Below are 22892 nucleotides of genomic sequence, written 5' to 3'. Positions count from 1 at the left end.
CCAGTCTTTTGCTAACAGGGGTAGCCACTAGCGGTCAAATGCACCACCTATAGGGAGAGGATCTGGTAGAGGCACGGGATGTTTTTCATGTGGACAGATTGGTCATATTGCAGCATACTGCCCACAGCGAGCATATTAGTATGCAAGACCCAGGCTAGCAGCATCCGAGCCTACAGTCAAAAATACAGGTGGATCTCATAGAGTATTTGCAGCGGTGGATCAGCGTCAGGCAGACCATCAGGGGACAGTAGTTGAGACTACAGGAGCTATCCGAGGTACACCTCTCTCTGTATTATTTGATTCAGGTGCTACAGATTCTTTCATTTCTCCATCTCTAGTTGACAAGTGTAAGCTGGAGTCGGTTAAGCAAGATCATGGTTAGCAAGTGGAACTAGCCTCAGGCGCTAAAGTTTCCACAGATTTTGTAGTTCATAAGTGTGGACTTAGCATAGGAGGGTTTGAGACTTCAGTCGATTTTCGAGTTATTCCTCTTGGCTCCTACAATGTGGTCTTAGGTATGGATTGGCTTGGCTCTCATAGGGCTAGTATAGACTATAGAAAGAAGACCATTATGTGTCAGGATGACCAAGGGAAGGATGTTGAAATTGTGGGGATACCGAGACCTATATCCCTACGAATGATCTCCGCTATGCAACTAAAGCGAAGCTTTCATAAGGGATGTCAGGTATTTGCCGTTACGGTAAATGAGCTAGATGAGGAAGAATCTGCGAGGAGGACCCTAGATCACCCTATTTTATAGGAGTATGCTGATGTCTTTCCGAGTGAGATTCCAGGCATGCCTCCGAAGAGAGACATTGATTTTAGCATTGAGCTCACTCCAGGAGCGAAACCTATCTCTAGAGCTCCTTACCGTATGACCACTCAAGAGCTGAGTGAGTTGCGGTTGCAGTTAGAGGAACTTTTGGCCAAGGGTAGTATTCGACCTAGTGTATCACCATGGGGAGCTCCAGTGCTCTTTGTGAAGAAGAAGGATGGTTCTCTGCGCCTTTGCATTGATTACAGACAGTTGAATAAGGTGACAATAAAGAACAGGTATCCTTTACCAAGGATTGATGATTTATTTGATTAGATCAAGGGGCCTACAGTGTTCTCTAAAATTGATCTTAAGTCAGGATACCATCAACTTCGCATCAAGGAGGCTGATATTCATAAGACCACCTTTCGAACTCGCTACGGGCATTATGAGTTCATAGTGGTACCCTTTGGACTGACGAACGCTCCATCAGTTTTCATGTGCTTAATGAATGGAGTGTTCCATTCCTATCTTGATAGATTTGTTCTTGTGTTCCTCGATGATATTCTAATATATTCTAGGTCCCAAAAGGAACATGAGGAACATTTGAGTTTAGTTTTGCAGTGCTTGAGAGATAATCAACTTTATGCCAATGCGGCAAAGTGTGATTTCTTTCAATCAGAGATACAGTATTTGGGACACGTTATTTCAGGCGAAGGTATCTCTGTAGACCCTGCAAAGATCCAGGCAATAGTAGATTGGCCTACACCCACTACTGTGTCGGAGATTCGTAGTTTCATGGGTCTAGCTGGGTATTATCGCAGATTTCAAAACTTCTCCAGAATAGCACACCCTATTACCTCCCTTCAGAGGAAAGGAAAGAAGTTTCTTTGGACAGAAAAGTGTGTAGAAGCATTTCAGAAACTCAAAGAGCTTCTGACCAGTGCACCGATCTTAGCAGTACCTGATCCAGAAGGTGATTTCATGGTGTGTACAGATGCTTCCCTTGAGGGTATTGGAGCAGTTCTAATGCAGAATGGTCGAGTGATTGCATATGAATCATGCAAACTCAAGGATCATGAGTTGAATTATCCTACACATGACCTTGAGTTAGCCGCAGTAGTTCATGCCTTAGTGAGATGGAGACATTTCTTGTTGGGACACAGATTTGAACTACATAGCGATCATCGTAGCCTTCAGTACATATTCACGCAGCCTAATCTGAATGCTAGGCAAAGACGTTGGATGGAGTTTTTGTGCGAGTATGACTTTGAGGTAAAGTATATCCAGGGGAAGGAGAATGTTGTAGCTGATGCTTTGAGTCGCAGGAAACATGCGATATCATCTATGACTCTTAGTATCGATTTGAGGTGTCAGATACTTCAGGCACTCCCCACTGATTCATGGTATCTGGAGGTGTATAGTGAGATCAATTCCGGGAGACCCTTGGAGGGTAAGTTTTCAGGCTATGTCCTAGAGTCAGATGGCCTTTTGAGACATTTAGGAAGGATCTATGTGCCGCTACTGGATGAGCTTCGCATATTGATCCTATCAGAGGCCAATCGTGCACCTTACTCGGCACATCCAATTGTCAAGAAGATGCATGCAGATTTGCGACATTTATTCTTTTGGTCCAGGATGAAGCACAACATTGTTGATTTTGTGGCTAGATGTCTTGAGTGTCAGAGAGTCAAGGCAGAACACCAGCATCCGGCAGGACTTTTGCAACCGAATCTCGTTCCTTCATGGAAGTGGGATATCATCTCTATGGATTTCATAGTAGGATTACCTATGACTCTTCGTCGTCATGATGCTATCATGGTCACCGTTGACCAGTTGACCAAGGTGGAACATTTTGCACCAATCAGGTCTTCCTACACTGCAACTTCTGTAGCTAATGTTTTCATGCGTGACATTGTGAGACTACATGGTATTCCTTGAAAGATCATTTCGGATAGGGATCATGTTTTCACTTCCGCATTTTGGACATCACTACAGCATGATCTTGGAGCACAGCTAAATTTCAGTTCAGCATATCACCCAGAGACAGATGGGCAGACGGAGAGAGTAAATCAGGTTCTCGAAGATATGTTGAGGATGTACGTGATGGATAGGCAAACTCATTGGGAGGACTATCTCTACCTAGTGGAGTTTGCTTACAAAAACGGGTATCATAGTTCTATTGGCATGGCACCTTTCCAAGCCTTATATGGACGCCCTTGTCGTACACCTTTGAGTTGGGATAGTCTTGAGGATCGCATCCTGTTGGGTCCAAAAATGCTTCGTGACATGGAGCAACAGGTGGTGCGTATCCGAGAGCACTTAACAACGGCACAGGATAGGTAGAAGAAGTATGCTGATGCACATAGGTCAGATAAGCAGTTTGCTATGGGAGAGAAGGTTTTCTTGAGAGTGCATCCGCGAAAGAGTTCGATCCGTTATGGAAAGGGCTCAAAGCTAGCACCTCGCTTTGTGGGACCATTCGATATTCTTGAGAGGATTGGTCCAGTTGCCTATCGTCTTGCTTTACCGCCCAGCCTTGCTCGCATTCACGATGTTTTCCATGCTTCAGTACTTAGACAGTATATTCCTGATGTTGTACATATTCTTGATTGGAATGCATTGCAGGTAGAGGACGGGCAGCTGGCTTTGGAGCCAATACGTATTCTGGAGCAGCGGGAGTTGACCCTCAGGGGTCAAACCATAGAGCAGGTAAGGGTCCAATGGGACCCTATTGATGACTCTTCAGCTACATGGGAGGATGCATCTAGATTACAGGATTTATATCCCTATTCGTTTATAGGCTTCCAGGAGTAAGCCTAAGTCTAGGGGGGGTGGATGTAGTGCTTGCCCCTAGTTTACATTTTCGAGCTACATTTCTGATATTATTGCCAAACTCTTTTAGGCCAATTTATGTTTAATGATTAGTATTATTATTTTAGAGATTATCAGATGATGTTTACACTCAGTTTATTATATGATGAGATTACTTGGTACTCTATATTTCATGCATGTATAATGATTATTCAATGGTTTCAGTTATCGATGATGATTAGTTAGATGGTTTATTATTCCAGGTGCTTCTTATGGATACTTACCCCATATTGCATGTGTATGGTGTGCGTGTTGTTTTATTTATGTATGGTGTTGCTGATATGGTTAAGGAAGGGAGTCGTAGTCACCTGCTAGTCGGGATCTACACGATGCACCACTTCCTGCCATTGTCTGTTTAGCTTAGAATATTGTGTTTGTACATGCGTAGATTTTATGCAGGTTGCAGGTACCGGGTATCGACTTCCTTGAATTGTCAGGATGAGCGTACCCTATCGCACTGTCTCAATGGTAAGAGAGGGGAGATAAACTCTTAAGTCCAAATCCTAAACCCTTTAGCCAATTGTCCTAATTGATAATTAGGACAAGTGTCTGAGTTAAGTACCCTCCGAATGTATCAAATGATGTAATTTCGTGATTATAACCCTTTTTGTTGTTTTGGTATGTATTTCTCTATGATGGGTTTTCGTATGTTGCTTTATGAGTCCTTGGTGTATTTTCTATTAATTAAGTCTAATTAAGAAAAAAAGATTAATTAATGATTTAATTTAATAGAGAATTATTATGATATCTTTATATTTAATTAATTAATTAATTAATTAAAAGAATTAAATTCGGAGATTAAAATTCAAAGATAAATTTAGAACAGGATAATATTTATTTAATTTAATAATAATATATTTGGAGTTCATTTTTAAATAAATGCTAAATATTATTGTTATTTAAATTAATTAAATATGTTATCAATTAAATTCTAAAATAAATTAAAAGTTGAAAGATATTAAATTATTAAGAATTATAGATCGCATGATCTAAGCATGAGTTTAAATATGAGAATTAAATTAAAAGATTAAATTATAGAAATTAATAATATTATTTTAATTTCTTAAAAGTGCACATAAGATTAAAGTAATAAATTAATTTAAAATAGAAGTCAAGTGGAATATTAAATAAAGTTATTTAATAATTCAACTTAATGTGCATGAAAGTTGAATGCAAAAGAATAAGAAAAGATAATAAAGGTTAATTTAGAGTTAATTGAGTTGTGCAAAGAGTCTTCTCGGGTAAACGCACAATTAGTGCCCCGAATTGAGGAGAAATTGCTTATCACAACTTTGGGGGTTCATTTTTGAGATAGACGAATTTGGACGGGAATTTTTGGGAGACAATTTTTGGAAGTAAATTTCAGAAGGCTGATACCAAGAAAGTTTTCCAGAAGAAGGTTATTGAAAGGAGCGAATTTGCATACAGTTCTTGGAGATTGCATAATAGCATCAGGATCAGGTAGGGTCTTGTGTTTTTGATTATCCATTAAATATGCAATTATCCCTTCCTGCCTTCTTCGTGTCTGGGGTTTGTAGATCTGAATTCTCTGTGATGAAAGTTTTAAGCTTTCAATATTGTGAAGTTATTAATTGTTCGTCAATAATTTCTGTATCCATGGAGACTGGATGAATTAATTAGAACCCTTGTTTTCTTGATTTAGAAATTAAGATTTAATTTAGTAAGGGTTTTGTTTTAATGAAATTGAAAGTTTTAGATATAAAAAATTAATATATATATATATCATATATATATATATATTCTTTAAAAAAAAAATTGTTTTATTGAAAATTAAACAAAACTAATTTTTAAAATAAAACTGGATTTGTTTTATTTATATTGAAAAAAAAATTAAAAAATAAAAAAAAAAATATATATATATATATAAATATATATGATAATATATATAGTGGGGGGGGAGGGAATCACCCCGTACCCGCCCCCCACTTTCGGAGGCCGATAGTACCTACGTCGCAGGTACTACGACGACAGGTACAGAGTACCTGCCGCCACAGGCCCTGCGACCGCAGGCTTGCGGCCAAGCTGACGGGCTATAAACGTTTGTTTTAATTTAAAAAAAAAATAAAAACAAAACAACTTTGTTTAATTCGCTTTTATATATATATATATATAATTTTAATTTTTAATTTTTGTAAAAACAAATTTTATTATTTAAAATTTTTAATTAATAAAATTATAATATATTTTAAATTAATAATAGTTTAAACTTTATTAATATTTAATAAATAAGTATTAAATGCATAAACATAGTTGTAAATATTAATTTATTAATTTTGGTATAAAATTAATAAATTAACAATTAGTGCTTAGATTAAGATAAGTAAGTAGAACAGGCAATTATTGATTAATTTAATTAGTTTAATTAAGTTAATTAATAATGAATATTATTTGACTAAATTATAGATTTGGATTATGGATTTAATGAAAGTTATTATAGAAATGGGTTATTCGTAAAGGGTAGTTGTGAAAACTTTGTTACTTGATTTCGACATTAAACTGTAACATAAACCTTACCTTAACTCAAATAATATACTTTCAGATCCAATCTCTGAGACTTTGATGTTGTCTTTGTACTTTGAATGTTTTGGGGTTGGTTTAGCGTTGACCAGTTTAGGTTGTTACCAGAGGCTCGGGGGTTGTGAATGTGATGTCATGATGAATTGGTCTCGATCTTTCTTAACCCAACCATGGTAATGTGATGAAGTGCTCTATGACATGATTGTGTTTACTGTTTGTTATTGCTTTCCAGTTTCCTTGTGTGAAGCTGAGGTGTATGTATTTGAGAATACCTAACTTAACCATTTCTGAGTCTTGATCAGTTATACTTGTATTACTTTCTGGTTGCTCATTGTAGAACCATTGGATTTTGTGACTTATCATTGATGCCTTCAGTTGCTGATAGAGAACTGTCGTGATTACATGATTACTATTTGATGTTATCTGTTGCTCATGAAGAACTGATGTAATTTTGTGGATTATCTTTTTATGATTTTTTTCAGTTGCTCGTATAGGACTGAGGTGGTTTTATTATGATTCTTTGATTTACGAGTTCATGAGCTAGGGTAGGTTATCTATGTGTAGAGTCGGGAAGTGGCTTGCAATGGGGGTCGAAAACCTAAGAGGCTACCTTGAGAAACCCATTGTAAGTCATTTTTAATAAGTGAAAACATTTACACTAAATGAGAGAAAATGAACCTAACAAGATAATTATATGTTCTCTCCCATGCCATGAGTGCTAGTACAGACTAGGATGGGGTAGAGAGGACGCTTGGTTACGACCTTGCATTCCATAGTAGGCCTCGTCAGTACGAGAGGATACTAGTGGCCACAGGATCAGTAGGGGCCCGGGATTCCTAAGGGATTGCTCAAGTAACTTCTACATGACTTTTGCGATGACACTTTCCCGCTTGCATATTAGGTTTCTTACATGTCTTGTGGTACCTTTGGAATTTAGATGTCGATCTTTTTAGTAACCCTTGAGTTAGCATACTTATAGGATTTCCTGGACTTAGAGAGTAGTTATGATTATAGGTTTTGTTATCCTATTTGGGACTTGCGACTATCTCCTTAGCGCGGTGGGAGTGGACCATTTAGGTTCCACGCGATCGGGTGGTAGTGCTTTTACTCTTACCATTGAGATCCGTTCTGTGGTCAACGTGGCTGGAGTTTTCGTGATTGCATTTACCTTCACTTTGTTCTAGGATTATTATGATGGATGGTTAGATTTTATGATAGATGTTTTATCATTATGGATGTATCATGTATGGTGAATAGTTTCATATATTTCACTTTACTTTGTATCATGGATTTGAGGATGTTGTATCTTGATCTTTACATATGTATATTCTTTTAAGCCTTTCATACCCTGTGACTTGTACAGTGGATGATTGAGCATTCCGAATTAATTTGCCAAGGAGCATTTGGAACAAATGTATATTATGGACATTGGAGTTTCTGATTATTCTTTCATATGTATGTGATAGTTGTTAGACTTAGAATTAATTAAATTTAAACGTGACTCAACGTCTTGGGATCTTTAAGAAATGTAACTTACAATGTATGTTTGTCGATGATTACATGTTATTGCTTCCGCTACTATGTGTTTGATGTGTATGTTATACTTTCTTACTTTAAAAAAAAAATGTTTAGCAAACTTAGTGAAACTTTAGGTTAATTCTTCTGGATCCCTTGGCGGGGCATTACACCAACTTCATAATTTTTACCTAGGTATGATAAATATTGTTCAACATTAGGAAATTAAAAAAAAGGATACTTAATTTAATTGAAGTTTTATTGATAAATGTTCATCTTTAAATTCTAAAAGTATGATTTTCTCTAATGTGTGTATGGATATTTGGGAAAAAAACTAGCAAAGTTGCTCTTGAAGTAATGCATCTTTAGGAGTTGTTGGACGATTAAGAAATCAATCCTTGTATTGTTACTTAGGACTCCTCCCCTTATTGTAAATGTTGGGGTGGATGCAACCACATTTTTAGATCTACCTTTTCAAAGGGACATTGGCTAGCTAATAGTAGCAATTTTTTTCATGTCCCACTTGTTATTTTCCTTAGGAGAATGTTAAAACATTACACTCACTAAGGGAGCTTGAATGATAATGACTCTCCCCAACTAACATGACCAAGACAACTTTTAATTTTTTTGTTGGTTATCTCATTTTTATTTATTTTTAATTTCAAAACTAACCTTTATATTAACACTCCTAAATGTATTATTTATCACCACCTTTTTAATAAATATTACTCCATCTTTAATTTAATACAAAATTATATAAATCTTAAACAAATAACCATTTTTTCATGAAGTTTTAACTTAATTTATAAAATATTACAATAATCAACACAAAATATTTTTAAAAATGAACTAAAACATTAATGATATTTCAAATACTACAAATAAAAGAAAAATGATGATGATGATGATGATGATGATATATATATATATATATATATATATATATATATATATATATATATATATATATATATATATATATATATATATATATATAATGTGTAAGATTATATTCTTTATATTTCTAACTAATCTTTTCTGCTTATTAATTGAGAAACCAATTCATTTCTAATAAACAAGGAGAGATTGACTCTTCCACTTGTGACATGCAAAGCCATGACTACACTCTATTTAAGTCCTTCATCGTCATCCATTGTGAGCATGAGCTTTTTTCCCTTCATTTTGATTTGGTACTAGTTATTTCATTTGGATTATTTTTTGCTACTATTGAAATATATGGATGCAATTGGGGTGGGTGTTGTGGCCACACTTTACATATGACAGGCACAAGTTTATTAATTTGTAGGGTGGCAATAATTGTGTTATTGCATACTATATATATGCAATGTGTATTTCTGGTTTTTATTTTATTGAATTCAGTTTGGAATTGGGTTTACGGTTTAGATATTGCATTTTTATTTTGAACTGTAGTGGCTTTTCCTCAACTATGAGTTTTGCATCGCGTGGGGGTGTATTTGGTGTTGAAGCTTGAGTTGTGGATTTGTGGTTTGTTTTGCAATTAAAGATTCAATTCTTTGAGTTTTCAGTGTGTATTTGTTTATTTATTTGAATATTAGTTGGTCTTTTGTGATGTAGTAGTATGGTATAGTTGTTTGTCAATTTTTGTATTTAGGGACAAGAACTTTAGTAAACTATTGGATATATGTAGATTATGGAGCACTGGGGTGACATTTTTGAGGATATTTTGTTGAGTGTATTTTACTCGTGGGTTTTGGCATCTGTGGGTTTGTGCTTCTTTGCATGAAAGGGTGACAATTCTAAGGTTTGAACATGGAGCTTTTGTTTTGGAAGTTGCGGTCAAAATATTCAAATCTTTAGCCTTGATAAGTTTTTGATGTGGGAGCCCAGAGATGAAATTTTTTAGGATTTGTGGCATTTATTGATGAAGATATAGATGAAATTTATTTTCTATGGAATGGTTAAAGTTAATCTTGGTTCATGTTGTTTTGGTAATTTACTTTCTAATATTTTGTTTTTGCCCAAGATTTGGACATATTGAGGTTTACAAATTCATTTAAGATATTTTTAACTCATGGAGTTGTGGAATAATGCTAGAGGGACTAGGGATGCTTTGAATGACCAAAATGTATGGAATTGTATGAAGTTGTCCCCACATAGATTAGATCTATAATCATGTTTCCTTGATACACAATACTAAAATAAATAAATGAATAATGTAGATAACAAGTCTTTCAAAAATATTAAGGAGAAAATAGATAATATTTCATGAAATATAAATTTTGAATTTCTGATGCTTCATTTTAAGGTATATTAATCTTTTAGTTTTAATTTAATAGTCCTAATGAAAAGTTTGTGTTTTAAATTAATAGTTATGGAAAGATTCTATTTTAATTTTATAGAAATGTGATTCAATTTCAATTTCATACACAATTGATTTGGTTTTTAACAAATTCAATAGAAAGTTTCCCTTTTTTAATTCATAGATCTTGATTTTAAATTTATTTTAATCTCATAGAAATTTGGTTTTGTATTTTGGACTTGATATAATATTGAAGTGTTGTTTAATTCTACCTTAAGTGAAACTTGCTTCATTTAACTTAAATTGTGAATCATGTGTTTCTAATATGCATAAAATATGCTTTTCAATTTAACCACCAACCTTGTGTTCTCATGTGGCTGCTTAAGTGCATTTGGTGCTTATATTTAAGCAGTTTAGTGTTCTCATGGAAACTTAAACGTGTCTATAAAGGATAATTTAGAAACTCTAGCTATTTTAGTGGAGCAACCATTATTTAGCAATTGAAAATAAGCTAAGCGAAAAGAAGAGGGGCTGAAAATAAGCAGTTGCTGCTTATTGCCAAAAACACCACGTGGCTCCACAAACTTTTTTCCCCTCTTTAAAAAAAATAATTTATTTCTAATTTCATCTTTGTAAAAATATTATCTAATTAATTAATTCAGACTTTAAATTTCCTACTTAAAAATAAACAGCAAAATATATGTTCATGGGTCCACAAGCTCCACAATTATTTCTTATAATTGTTGAGCAGCCACTGCTAATCAAAATAAGCTAAGTAGTGGCATGGGAACATGCTCTAATGCAACTAAATTTTCAAACAAAACACATAAGAGCTGAAAACAAGACCAAAAATATGATATTAGATATAATTTCATTTCAATATTGCCAAACAATAGGAGCAATCTTTAAAGGTTCAAAGTTTATAAAATAATTGTTAAATGTGAAATTCATCCTTCATTTCTTTCTCCATGACAAGTCTAGATTAATTATTATTATTTATTACAATTTATTATTTGTATGTGTTCACTTTGAGAAGACTCAAACTCAAGACCTCCCACATACTAGATTATTTATTATTATTTACTACAATTTATTATTTGTATGTGCTCACTTTGAAAAGACTCAAACCCAAGACCTCCCACACGAGAGGCTCACAAGTTCCCATTATATTGTAGGCTCTAGCCTTTTTCAACTAAAATTTATTAATAATATATTTAATGATTGGGGACTTAGATCTAATGCACCTTGTTGGGGTGTGATAAAAGCTACCCTATGTTTTGTAAAGGTGGATAATTTGTATTATGTAGCTTGCCCCTTAAAATTTGAAGATAGACAATGCAAAAGAAGGTGAGTAATGATGGAAATGGTAAATGGTATTGTCAAAGATGTGATAAGAGCTTTTCTAACTGTGATCACACATACATGCTTGAATGTATAGTGCAAGATCACACAAGTTTCACTTGGGTTACTATTTTTGGAAAAGTAGGAGAAGAGATTATCGGTATTACAACAAAGGAATTAAAGATATTGAAGAATGAAGAACAAGATGATGTCAAGCTAGGAGAAATCATACACACAAGTTCATTTTCAATAGATTCATATTTAAAGTTCACATGAAAGAAGAGACTTACAATGACGAACAAAGGATTAAGTGTTATGTCATCAAAGCATAAAAGTTTGACTATGCATCCGAAAGAAAAGTATTATTAGATTCAATTAATGATTCCTAGTTTGTACTATGTTTATTCTCTTCTATGTATTTGCTTCTTGCTAAATTTATTTTCAAATATTTCAAATAAACTACTTGTATATGTGCAAGTTAGCACATCCAAATTTTGAGCAATGGAGCCTTCATATGAGAAACAAATGTTAGAGCATATGAACTTGAAATATATTGTAGATATAAAATTGTATAATTGATCATTTTGGTAACTTTTTTTTGCAAACTTCTTTATTTTCTTAATACATAATTTGATGAATTATTTATATTTGTCACAAGTCTTGGAAAAAGAGGGGTAAAAATTTATTAAGACGGAAAGGAATACAACAAGGAGAGCTCAACAAGAAGCTTGATCTTGAGCAACAAGATCATCAAATTCTTGCACCATTTGAAAGGAAAGTTGCCTCCTATCCATAATATTCCAACCCAGATCATGACTAGAAGCCCATTTGGCTAAACAATCAGCAGCTCCGTTCCATTCACAAGGAATATACTTGAACCTAATGAATTGAAAAGAGGTAGAGAAGAGAATAACCTAATGAACAACAGTGGCTAGCTGCCAAGTAACATCCTCAAGCTCTTGCGAAGAAAGCAAGTTCACCACCACCTGGGAATCAGACTCACAGATAATCTTACTCCATCCCTGCAAACAACACTGTTCCACAACATATAAAATAGCCTGAGCTTCCATGAGATTGTTAGTGAAATCACCCTTCCTTTGAGCTGCAACCCCATCTTGAAGATGAAAATTAAGGCGATTGCATATAGCAAGATCAACCGGATCCATACCCCCATCTAGCTCACACTTCACATGAATAGTTTCCTGAAGAGAATGTGAGATCTTCCACCAAAGATGCAAAACACCTAGCCGAATGTCTTGGAATATTCGATGATTCCTCTCCAACTAGATATGCCAAAGCATGAATGATGGGCTAGCAATCCAAGCAGCATGGAGAGGAGAAGACTTGGAGGGAGAACTTCCCAAGTGGACCCAAAACTCAAGCAAAGAGGAAGCATGCCTACAAGAGCAACCCCAAGCACTCCACCAAAGGTGCCATAGATGAATAGAATAGGAGCAATGGAAGAACAGATGGGAGACAGACTCCTCCCCATTACCACACAAAACACAATAAGAGGGGCCCTGAAATCTACGTTTACAAAAATTATCCCATGTAAGACAGCAGTTGTGAGCCACTAGCCACATGAAAAAATTGCACTTGGACCAAGAAACTTTATTCCAAACTTGCTTCCACCAAGGGACCTCATCATCCCCAAATAATTATCTAGTTATCTCCTGATACCTAGCAGAGACATGATATTTACCAGACAAGGTACCTCCCCAAGCCAAAACATCAGGACCTAGCAAAGAGGAACACTCTCTAGAGGTCAGAATCTGAGAAAGCTCCTGACGATCCACGTCTGTACCTTCAGGAGGCCAATCAGAAGAATGCTTCCATCTATAACCAACAACAAGTCCCAATTGATAAGGAGTCTTGTAATGAGCCACTTTATCCCATCCAATGGCATGAAAAGAGTCACAAAGAGACTGAAGATGGGGGTACATGGATAAAATAGAAGGGAGTCTATCCCAAGCATTAGACCAAAACAAAGCCTGAGAACCACCTTTACATATCTAGAACAGACCCCTCTTGACTAATACTGCACCTGTCTTCAAAGTATGCCAGACCATTGAGCCATGACCTTCAAGAGGAAGTGTAGAAACAAAGCAAGGATCAACACCATGAAAATATTTATGAGTAATAATACGAGCCCAAAGTTGATGTTGTCCAGAGCACCATCGCCAGTAAAGTTTAGCAGCCAAAGCTTGACTACTCAAGAGATCTGATCGAAGACCAAGACCACCCTCCTTTTTAGGCCTACAAACAGTTGCCCAACTAATCAAGATCCATTTAGTAATACACAAATTAGCACTCCAAAGGAATTGCTGAGAAAGAGCATCAAACTCCTTGAGAAAGTAAATAGGAGCAACTTGAACCATGCTTCTATAAGTAGGAAGAGCTTGGATAACAACTTGAAGAAGAGTAACCTGGGCAGCAGTAGAAAGCCATCTATGAGTCTAATGATTAACCTTATCCTGAAGCTTGGTAATCAAATTTTGCCAGAAGAGGTGTGGCTGCCTAGAAACAACAATAGGAATGCCAAGATAAGTCAAAGGAAGTGACCCAACCTGAAACCGCAGGATATCAACAATCCTGTGTTGAATAGAATCAGGAGTGTTAAAAAAGTAAATGAAATATTTGTGCTCATTAACTTTTTGGCCTAAAGCTACCAAATAAATGTCCAAAGCATGTCGAAAGGCTTTAGCTTCCTTGATCCTAGCAAGACCCGCAAGAGCAAAATCATCAACAAATTGAAGATGGGAAAGAGAAGGTAAACCATTATTCTGGGACACCTGATACTTAATGAATCTGCCCAAGCCTTCAACCATGATGATGAATAGATATGGGGCGGAGGCTTCTAGAGGCACCAAATAGCTGAGAAGGTTGACCATTAATAAGAATAGAAAAAGAGGCAGAAGTAACACAACTCATAGTCCAACTCACCCAGTCAGAGCTAAATCCAAAAGAAGGAAGAATACTCCTTAGGAAACTCCATTTAACTCTATCATAGGCCTTAGCCATATCCAACTTAACAAACATTGCTCTCTCCCTTGAAGTAGCCATAGAGTGAATAGCCTCCGTAGCAATAACCACCCCATCCAAAATTTGTCTTGCAGTAACAAAACCACCTTGTTCTTCTGAGATAATAATGGAAAGCCACTTTTTAATTCTCTCAGAAATCAACTTAGTAATAACTTTATAAACCACATTACATAAGGCAATTGGTCTAAAAAACTCCAATTGATTAGCACCCTCTCTCTTAGGAATAAGAGTGAAGAATGTAGAATTCAAAGCCCGAAGCATCTGCTTGCTAGAATAGGATTCCTTAACCACCTCCAACAAATCATGATTAATGATGTCCCAAAATTCCTGAAAGAACTCAACAGGAAAGCCATCAGGACCAGAAGCCTTCCCCTTAGGCATGCCAAAGACCACCTCCTCCAGCTCTTCCAAAGATATTGGACGCATGAGATAATCATTCATTTCCTAAGTGATAAGGGAAGGAATACAAGACAAAATAATATTTTCTTCATTATCAGCAAGAGGAGAGTCCTCAGAGAAGAGGGTAGAAAAGTACCGAGTAGCCTTCTGGAACAAAGCTGGCAAGGAATTCAATTGGATACCTTGAGAATTAACCAAAGAAGAGATATTGCCCTGATTCTGGCGAGATTGCACTATTTTATGGAAAAAGGCAGTGTTCCGATCACCTGCCTGGAGCCAATCAACTCTAGCCTTTTGTTTCCAAAAAATTTCCTCTCGAAGTTCCCATTCTTCTAGAGCTCTAGAAGCAAGGGATTCAGCCCTTCCAAGATCCTCTGAGAAACCTCGATCTCTAATCTCTCTTGTGATGACATCAAGATCTTCTTGAGCAAGCCTCTTCATAGAGTGAAGGTTCCCAAAACATTGCCTATTCCATATCCTGAGCTGCCTTTTAACATATTGAAGCCTTTTAGAAAATGAGTACATTGCAGTACCATATGTAGGAGCACCATCTTTCCACCAACATAAAACAAAGTCATGAAGAGAGGAGTCATGAAGCCACATCAACCGGAACTTAAAAGGAGGATGCTTTGGAACACAAGCCCTAATAGCAAAAAAATTGATTGGCCAATGATCAGAACCCCTCCAATCAAGGATTTCCGAAAAGAGAGTAAAATTGCCACTAACCCAGAAGCAAGAAACAAGAAATCTGTCCAGATGTTCTGAGATAGTAGCAACTCCAGTCCTTTGATTATTCCAAGTATATAGACCATTAGAAGGCTTAACATCAGAGAGATGCAAAAGAGATATGTGCTGCCGAAGAAGAGCAAAAGAAGGCCCCAGTCTAGCCAAACCACCTTGCTTCTCCTCCAAACTTAAAACTGAATTGAAGTCCCCTGCTAACACCCAGGGATGATAAGGGTGAAAATTTCTAACATATTGAATATGGTTCCAAAGTTCCTCCTTTCCCACAAGATCAACAGGTGCATACACATTAGTAACCATGATTACCTCTCCTAAGTCTAGAGAAAAAGCTACCATAGAGAGAGCTGAGCGAGAAGACACCCAGCCAAGGGGAGAAATTTTTTGTTGATCTCAAAATATAGCTAAACCACCAGCACTTCCTATTGCCCCAACACACTGGCATTGGCCACAAGACCAAATACTAGAGGCATGTTGGACCATAGACTCCACAGAGAGCTTAGTCTCTTGGATACAAAAAACATCATGACTATGATCAACCACCAAGTTATGAATAGCCTTTTGTCTAGGGATGCTATTCAACCCCCTAACATTCCATGAGAGAATAATCATCATTGGGTGGAATTGGGAAAATGAGCATCCAAAGGTTTCACTGAACCAGACTCAATCAATATATCTCCGTGAGTTTAATCTTCTATTGGTCTGTTTTGCGCCCACTTCTTAGAGGGGGAGTAAAAGAAACCCGCTTAAAGGGTCTATGCATCATCCCCAAGGGGAGAGGAGATCCCTTGCCCTTACCTGATGGTAGCACATCCTTAACTAGATCAGCTAGAACAATATCATTATCCTCCAACACCGTAGAAGTCACCAGAGCCTCTGTCACAGGAGCTACAGGGACCTCACAATTCTGGTATACTACAACTTGGGATGCCCCACAAGTGTCATTAGGAACAAATCCCTCATTTGGGTAAACTGGATCAGAAGGGATAGGAGAAGGAATACCCTCCTCTAGAACCATACTATCTGGCACCTCAAAGCGATTAAAAACTGAATCAGATAATCTTTCTTTCAAAGGCCTCTTCTGACCATGCCCCTTAGCTCGTGGGCGAGCAAGGGTAAATCCATCCTTATCCTGCATTTGAGCCTTACCCTTGCTTGTAGCATCTTGCGGATTCATCCCCTTGGTAGTATTAGCCATCTGAGATTGTCCTTTCCCTGTAGTATTTGCCAAACCACCATTGCCAGCTGTAGAACCATCCACTCCTTTGGAAGTCGAGTTACAGGGGCACTGATGCTGTAAATGACCATACTCATGACAAATCTGACAGCGGAAAGGGAGGAATTCATAATCTAACTGCTGCACCCAGGAAGAAGCCCCAAGACAAATTTCCAAAAAATCTGGTAATGGGTTATTCAAATTAATTTCAACACAAATTCTAGCATAAGAAATAACCTTTTTATCGAGGGATTGATGTGCGATCGTAGTCGGCTTCCCCAACAAAGCAGCAATTTGTCGGAGGATGTCTTCACGCCAAAATTCCAAGGGAAGGTGAGGCAAGCGAACCCAAACTGGCACTGTTGAAGGGAGATCCTCAGCAGAATTAAATCCTGAATGCCAAGGTTTGACAAATAACCCCACATGGTTGTAGAAATAAGGGCCTCCTTCAAAAACACGATCATGACCAGACATGGAACAAAATACAACAAAAAAGTAGTTATTCCCTGCCAACATAATCTCCATATCGCCTTCCACCTGCCATGAGCGGCGGATCCATGCCTCAAGAGCGGATAGGAAAATTTGGATTCCAAAAAATTTGCATATCAACGCATGCTTGGTCCAATATTCAACGTCCTCAATTACAGTCATTGGAGGAATAACTAGAACATGGCGATCATGGCTACGCGGAAAACAACCATTAACTTTTTTCAACTTGGAACTCTCCCCTGAATAAAATGATTCAGATCTCATTGCAGGCACAGTTGGAGAAGAACCATTTGTTCTCACCAATGCAGAAGAAATCCCAGGCCCTGCCATGCAAACAATAAAAACTCCAATCTAAAATTGACTGCAGAAGATTACCAAAAACACCCACGCGAACTATGTCCAGTAGCCGGCAATCCAAAAAGAACAGAAAAAAAAATAGTAGAGATCAAACATCAATAACAGGCTAGGGAAAGAGCCCTAGCCCAGCGAGCAGCCAACGCTTCTCATTTCTTCTCACCAATTTTATGTCACAAGTCTTGAAATTAGATATCTCTCGACTTAATTTACAAAAAAAATAAAATAAAATTTTTAGATACATACTACTTTTAAATTTATTTATTTAAAGAAGTCAGAAAAAAATAATATATCTTTTACAAAAGGCAAATTTGTTACACTTAATGATCTACATTATTATATGTTACAGCCAGGAGCACTTTCTTTTCCTTTCTAGTCTTTCTTTTCCTTTTTATTATTGTTATTAACAATTTATTAAAGTATCTCTTTCGGACCGCTGTATATAATCTTATATAATTTGTCTTAACAGCTTTCTTCAATAAAATAAGTAATTTAGTGTATATGGGTATTTATAAATACTCTGCCTGCAATTGATTTTTTAAGTCACATCAATGAGGGAGGACACCTTGCGCCGCTAAAATTGACAAAACCTGAGCCGGATATTGTGTACTAAAGTTTATAATTTATTAAATGCATAGTTTCTCACTTTCTCATCTTAAAGTCAATTTATTTCTATTTACTGTGGAAAACTTACGAGTGCTTTTAAAAGTTTTCCTTTCAAAAAAAAAAGGAACTGACAATTTTCTTGGAGGCACCTGATTTTTTGAAAGCATAAAGCGGCCAATAGATGTGACTGCTGTTGGCTTTTTTGTTTATCAACAAGGGTGACTTTTTTAATGGTATCACTGTAATTTCAAACATAAAATGAGGGAGATATTTTTATGTTTCCCACGTCTTCTGATAATATTTATTTTTGTGGTGAATGTAACATTCCTTCTAGATATAAAAGAAGGCTTATCTATACTTTCTTCAATAAAAGATGGAGTCATCTAAACTATTTACAAAATATAAATGATTCTAATTAAACAATAAATTCATTTAAGTAAAAATAAAATATTTTAAATGTGTTGAATATATCAGTTCGTAAGGGTGATTACACTAATAATTTCATGGAACAGTGGAACAGTGTTCCTTGCAGGGATGGAGTAAGATTATCTATGAGTCTGATTCTCAGGTGGTGGTGAACATGCTTTCTTCGCAGGAGCTTGAGGATGTTAGTTGGCAGCTGGCCAGTGTTAAGCAGATTATTCTCTTCTCTACCTCTTTTCAGTTCATTAGGTTCACGTATATTCCTCGTGAATGGAACATGCTTTCTTCGCAGGAGCTTGAGGATGTTAGTTGGCAGCTGGCCACTGTTGTTAAGCAAATTATTCTCTTCTCTACCTCTTTTCAGTTCATTAGGTTCACGTATATTCTTCGTGAATGGAACAAAGTTGCTGATTGTTTAGCCAAATGGGCTTCTAGTCATGATCCGGGTTGGAATATTAGGGATAGGAGGCAACTGTCCTTTGAGAAGGTGCAAGAATTTGATGATCTTGTTGCTCAAGATCGAGCTCCTTGTTGAGCTCTCCTTGTTGTATTCCTTTCTGTCTTAATAAATTTTTACCCCTCTTTTCTCAATATATCAGTCATTCTAATAGATATGAATCAATCATTTTATACATAATACATAAATTATTTATTCTAATAAAATTTAACTTGAAAATTAAACAGTTGAATCTTAATAACAATATTCATCAAATTGAATCCTGATCAATATTCATCAATTCAAATTCATATTTCCATAACAATATTTTATTTATTTGCATTTCTCAAATTTAGATACAAATATGATCTATGTTCATACATATAGATATGTAAAATAAAATATGGATCAATGAATTTGATTCAAAAACTTCATAGTTTAATCTCGAGAATAATATAAAAACAATAATAATAAAGGATGGGGCTATCCTCCCTACAAACTGTAAGTCGACCAATTTTCAAAAATTGAAAACATGATGGATTAATTTCACATAAATCACTAGATTTTTGTGAATATGAAAAAAAAGGAAAAAAAATTTGACTTTGTTTTGCCTTTAATGCATTTCATCCAGAGATTAGCCTGTCCCACTAATAATAATGATAATGATGATGATAATAATATTGATCAAACCTATGCCCACCTTGTCACAACATTGCTATCACCATTTAACTTTTTTGAATAAACAAGTACATTTTAGAGTACAACTGAAAAAAACATTATTATAAAATTATAACTGACGAAAACATTATTATAAAAGTAAAATTTGATTTAAAGTATTGTTATCAGAATTCAAGTGCTTAATTTTTTCAAGTCAAATTTTGTAACACTTCTAAAACAATACTTTCTTGCACATCTGCACATGATCCATGTTGATATTAATTACACCATTCCACAAATATTTCAGAATTATAAATGTTTCACAATTTAAAATGTTGATTCAACCAAATCTTACACAAATTTAATCTTACGAAGTAAATTTCAGATCAGATCTCATTCTGAAAAATTGAAGTCTGATAGTCTTCATAATGCAAAAATGTTCCAGCATCAATTAACAAAATAAGTTCAAAGAAATCTTATATTCTACATAGATGTAGAGCAAAAGAATTCCTAACGTGTCTTGCGAGATGCAATCTGCTTTTCAAAGTATTCAAAAAGGCTCCCATCATACAGACCTCTCAGGGCCTCCTTCTCAATAAAACCTTCCTCATTCTTAGCCAGTTTGTACAGAAATGTCCATTCTCCCTGTGCTGCCAACCTAAATAAAAACAAGCCCAAATGACCAATTTAATCTGACATAGAAACTAGGAACAACTACAAAACAAGTGATATAAAACCAATATATGAACTTACCATCCAAAGAGGTCATTCATATTCCTATTGCCTTTCAGCATGCTCTCCAGCTCTGACTTTGTGAGTTTGTCTGGATGAGTGACCGCATATTTGCTGAAGATAGCATCAAACTTTGCAGGATCAAACCTCCCTTCAGTGTCATAAACCTCTGAATCACTTCCATGCTTTGCCTTGTGAATGTTTGCAACATATATTGGCAACAATGGTGATGGTATCCACCTCTGCTTCAGGTTTGGGATTGGTCAGAATGAATACATTGTAGCTTAACATGTGAAGAAAAACAAAGGTAGTGATTTGTACTCACAAAAGAAGTAACATAGCTCAGGTTTACATTGATAAGGAATGCTGCTATAATGGAAATGAAAACCCCAAACCCTATAGCCCGGAAACCTGGGTATAGTCAAATCCAACAAAATACCCATATTAGTTAAAACAAATTTGGGGACTCAAGCAAAAATTATATAATGTTCTATCTATTTTACAGTTTTATAGTAATATTCTATCCATTTTACAGTTTTAAAGTAATAGCTAGTATTAATTTGTAATGTGATGTAAATTTTCTGTTTATACTTTGTTATTTAAACAGTCAAAATTAAGGAACTGGTCCATAAATACAGAATAAGGAAAATCTAACAGCAAATTTACAGTCCCACAGTCACTATAAAAAATCCAACAAATGTTGTGTAATGTTTTTGAAATATAAAGCGACCAAAACAAGGGGGTCGGCCCTTACAGACAAAAAGTTGGTAATCAGCACACTACCAGCAAAAACCAATGTTGTGTAATGTTACTTTAAGATTTGTTTTCTATTATATTTGTCACCAAATTTTCATATCACACCTTACAATTCTTTCTCATAAAAGATATACCAAGAAAGGAAAAAATGTTATGCTCACTCCACAGTTGTCAATTACCCAGGGATCTGCCTTGCAAAACCCTCTTTTGATTATTTATTTATGTTTATATTACATTCTTTTTCAAGAGTTGCCTAAAAATAGAACTCAAAATTTTAATGTTTGGTAAAGTGGGTTGTTCACAGTTGTTTTCCCTTTTTAGTCAAGACAACTTGCCTAATGTTCGTCTGTTTCCTTTGCAGTCAATAAAACTTGTTTATCCTTTCAAGTTAGACATAAAAATTAGAATTTTAAAATGCATGTTCAATTGCAGTGAATAAATATTGAAGAACAGGAAGCGTGCTTTCTCTGCAATCACTAAAATAATGTCTAATTTCTGCGATCCATAAAACTTGCCTTTTCTTTCAAGTTACACATAAAAATACTTGAATTTCAAATATAAGAATATAAATGTGAAATCATTTAATGCATTTAGGAATCCTTTAGTTAGATCCATGGAGTTTAACCTCCATGTTTCCAGATTTTGTCTAAATCTGTTTTCAGTTCATAAATTTCATCAAAACTAAAACAATTGTATTAAGAAACTTATCAGAAAGATCAACTTTAGTGATAATTTTTTAAAACGCGAAAATTTAAACTACATGTTAGAATTGGGAAGGATGTTCCTCACCTTGGTAAGTTTCCCATGGATAAATAATCCCATCTTTGTTTCTGTCAAAGAAAGATACATGCTGCTGAAGAACAGTCATGTTATTGTGCTGATGATCTTTGGATCCATTTTTACTGGCCGGATCCACCGCAACCAATGCTCTTGCCAGATCTACATTAACACAAACAAGCACTGATCACATCTAATACTCAAATCTTTAAACACACATGTAATAAAAAACAAATCTTTAAACACAAATGTAATAAAATTCAAATCTGTAAACACAAGAACTGAGTCTGCCATTAAAGCATAGAGATATGAGTACCACAAATGTAATAAAAATCAAATCTTTAAACACAAGAACTCATTCTGCCATTAAAGAATACAGCAATGAGTACCAGTAAAGTAATAAAATTCAAATCTTTAAACACAGGAATTCAGTCCGCCAATTAAAGTTCATACATGGTTTGGGCATATGATCATCCAAATCTGGGTTCAACCTGCGGAGAGCAGTCACTGGTGCATTTGGAGCAATGGTTTGCAGTGACTCGTCTGAACAATCCATTTTTTCTTCTTCTTGTGAAAATCTACAATGGCTTTTTCCTTCTTTAATAGCTGTCTGATAAACACCTCCAACAAGCGCAAGCGATTCCCTGAGAAGAATAAATGTTTAACTTGCTTTGTTCAGCAGAGAATCAATCCTACATGGTAGTTTTATAATCACTTTTCTGCATTTTTTCCAAAGGATGGATTCGAGAATAAAGCTTATCAGCACGCAACGCTTGCTGATTTGAGGGAAATTTGAAGAGTTGTCATTGAAAAGTCAGATTAACTTTGTCTGCTAAATGAAATTGGTGATGTGATAAATCAGATGATTTTTAATATGAACAGAACTGCCTTGGCCTTTCTAAATTCAAATCTATATAGCTCCTGAAAAACAGTAACACCGACAACAATTTTATTGTGACTC

At 35.6% G+C, this 22892-nt stretch overlaps 1 protein-coding gene across 1 annotated transcript; it reads right to left on the bottom strand.

Moving 5' to 3' along the window:
- Nucleotides 1-19938: 19938 nt before the first annotated feature.
- LOC149565324 (peroxygenase-like) lies at nucleotides 19939-22632 on the bottom strand. The gene is made up of 5 exons (XM_089818846.1): nucleotides 22385-22632; nucleotides 21944-22093; nucleotides 20724-20809; nucleotides 20420-20640; nucleotides 19939-20324 (listed from the first exon to the last, which is right to left on the bottom strand). The coding sequence occupies exons 1-5, from the start codon at nucleotides 22485-22487 to the stop codon at nucleotides 20177-20179; spliced, it is 708 nt and encodes a 235-aa protein (XP_089674972.1). The 5' UTR covers nucleotides 22488-22632; the 3' UTR covers nucleotides 19939-20176.
- Between the last annotated feature and the right edge of the window lie 260 nt (nucleotides 22633-22892).

The sequence above is a fragment of the Cupressus sempervirens genome, chromosome 3 (assembly GCF_028749045.1).
Source record: "Cupressus sempervirens isolate cs-2001-9-10 chromosome 3, ASM2874904v1, whole genome shotgun sequence".
In the NCBI taxonomy this organism is placed as follows: domain Eukaryota; kingdom Viridiplantae; phylum Streptophyta; class Pinopsida; order Cupressales; family Cupressaceae; genus Cupressus; species Cupressus sempervirens.
The sequence above is the reverse complement of the archived record's forward strand: the minus strand, read 5'-3'. Positions and strand labels throughout refer to the sequence as shown.

Bases quoted from the DNA above. Each gene is read 5' to 3' on its own strand.
- LOC149565324 (XM_089818846.1), bottom strand. From the start codon at position 22,487: ATGGATTGTTCAGACGAGTCACTGCAAACCATTGCTCCAAATGCACCA. The intron at 20,810-21,943 runs GTGAGGAACATC...GACTATACCCAG, and splicing joins TCCATGGGAAACTTACCAAG to GTTTCCGGGCTATAGGGTTT. The intron at 20,325-20,419 runs GTAAGTTCATAT...GTTTTTATTTAG, and splicing joins ATGAATGACCTCTTTGGATG to GTTGGCAGCACAGGGAGAAT.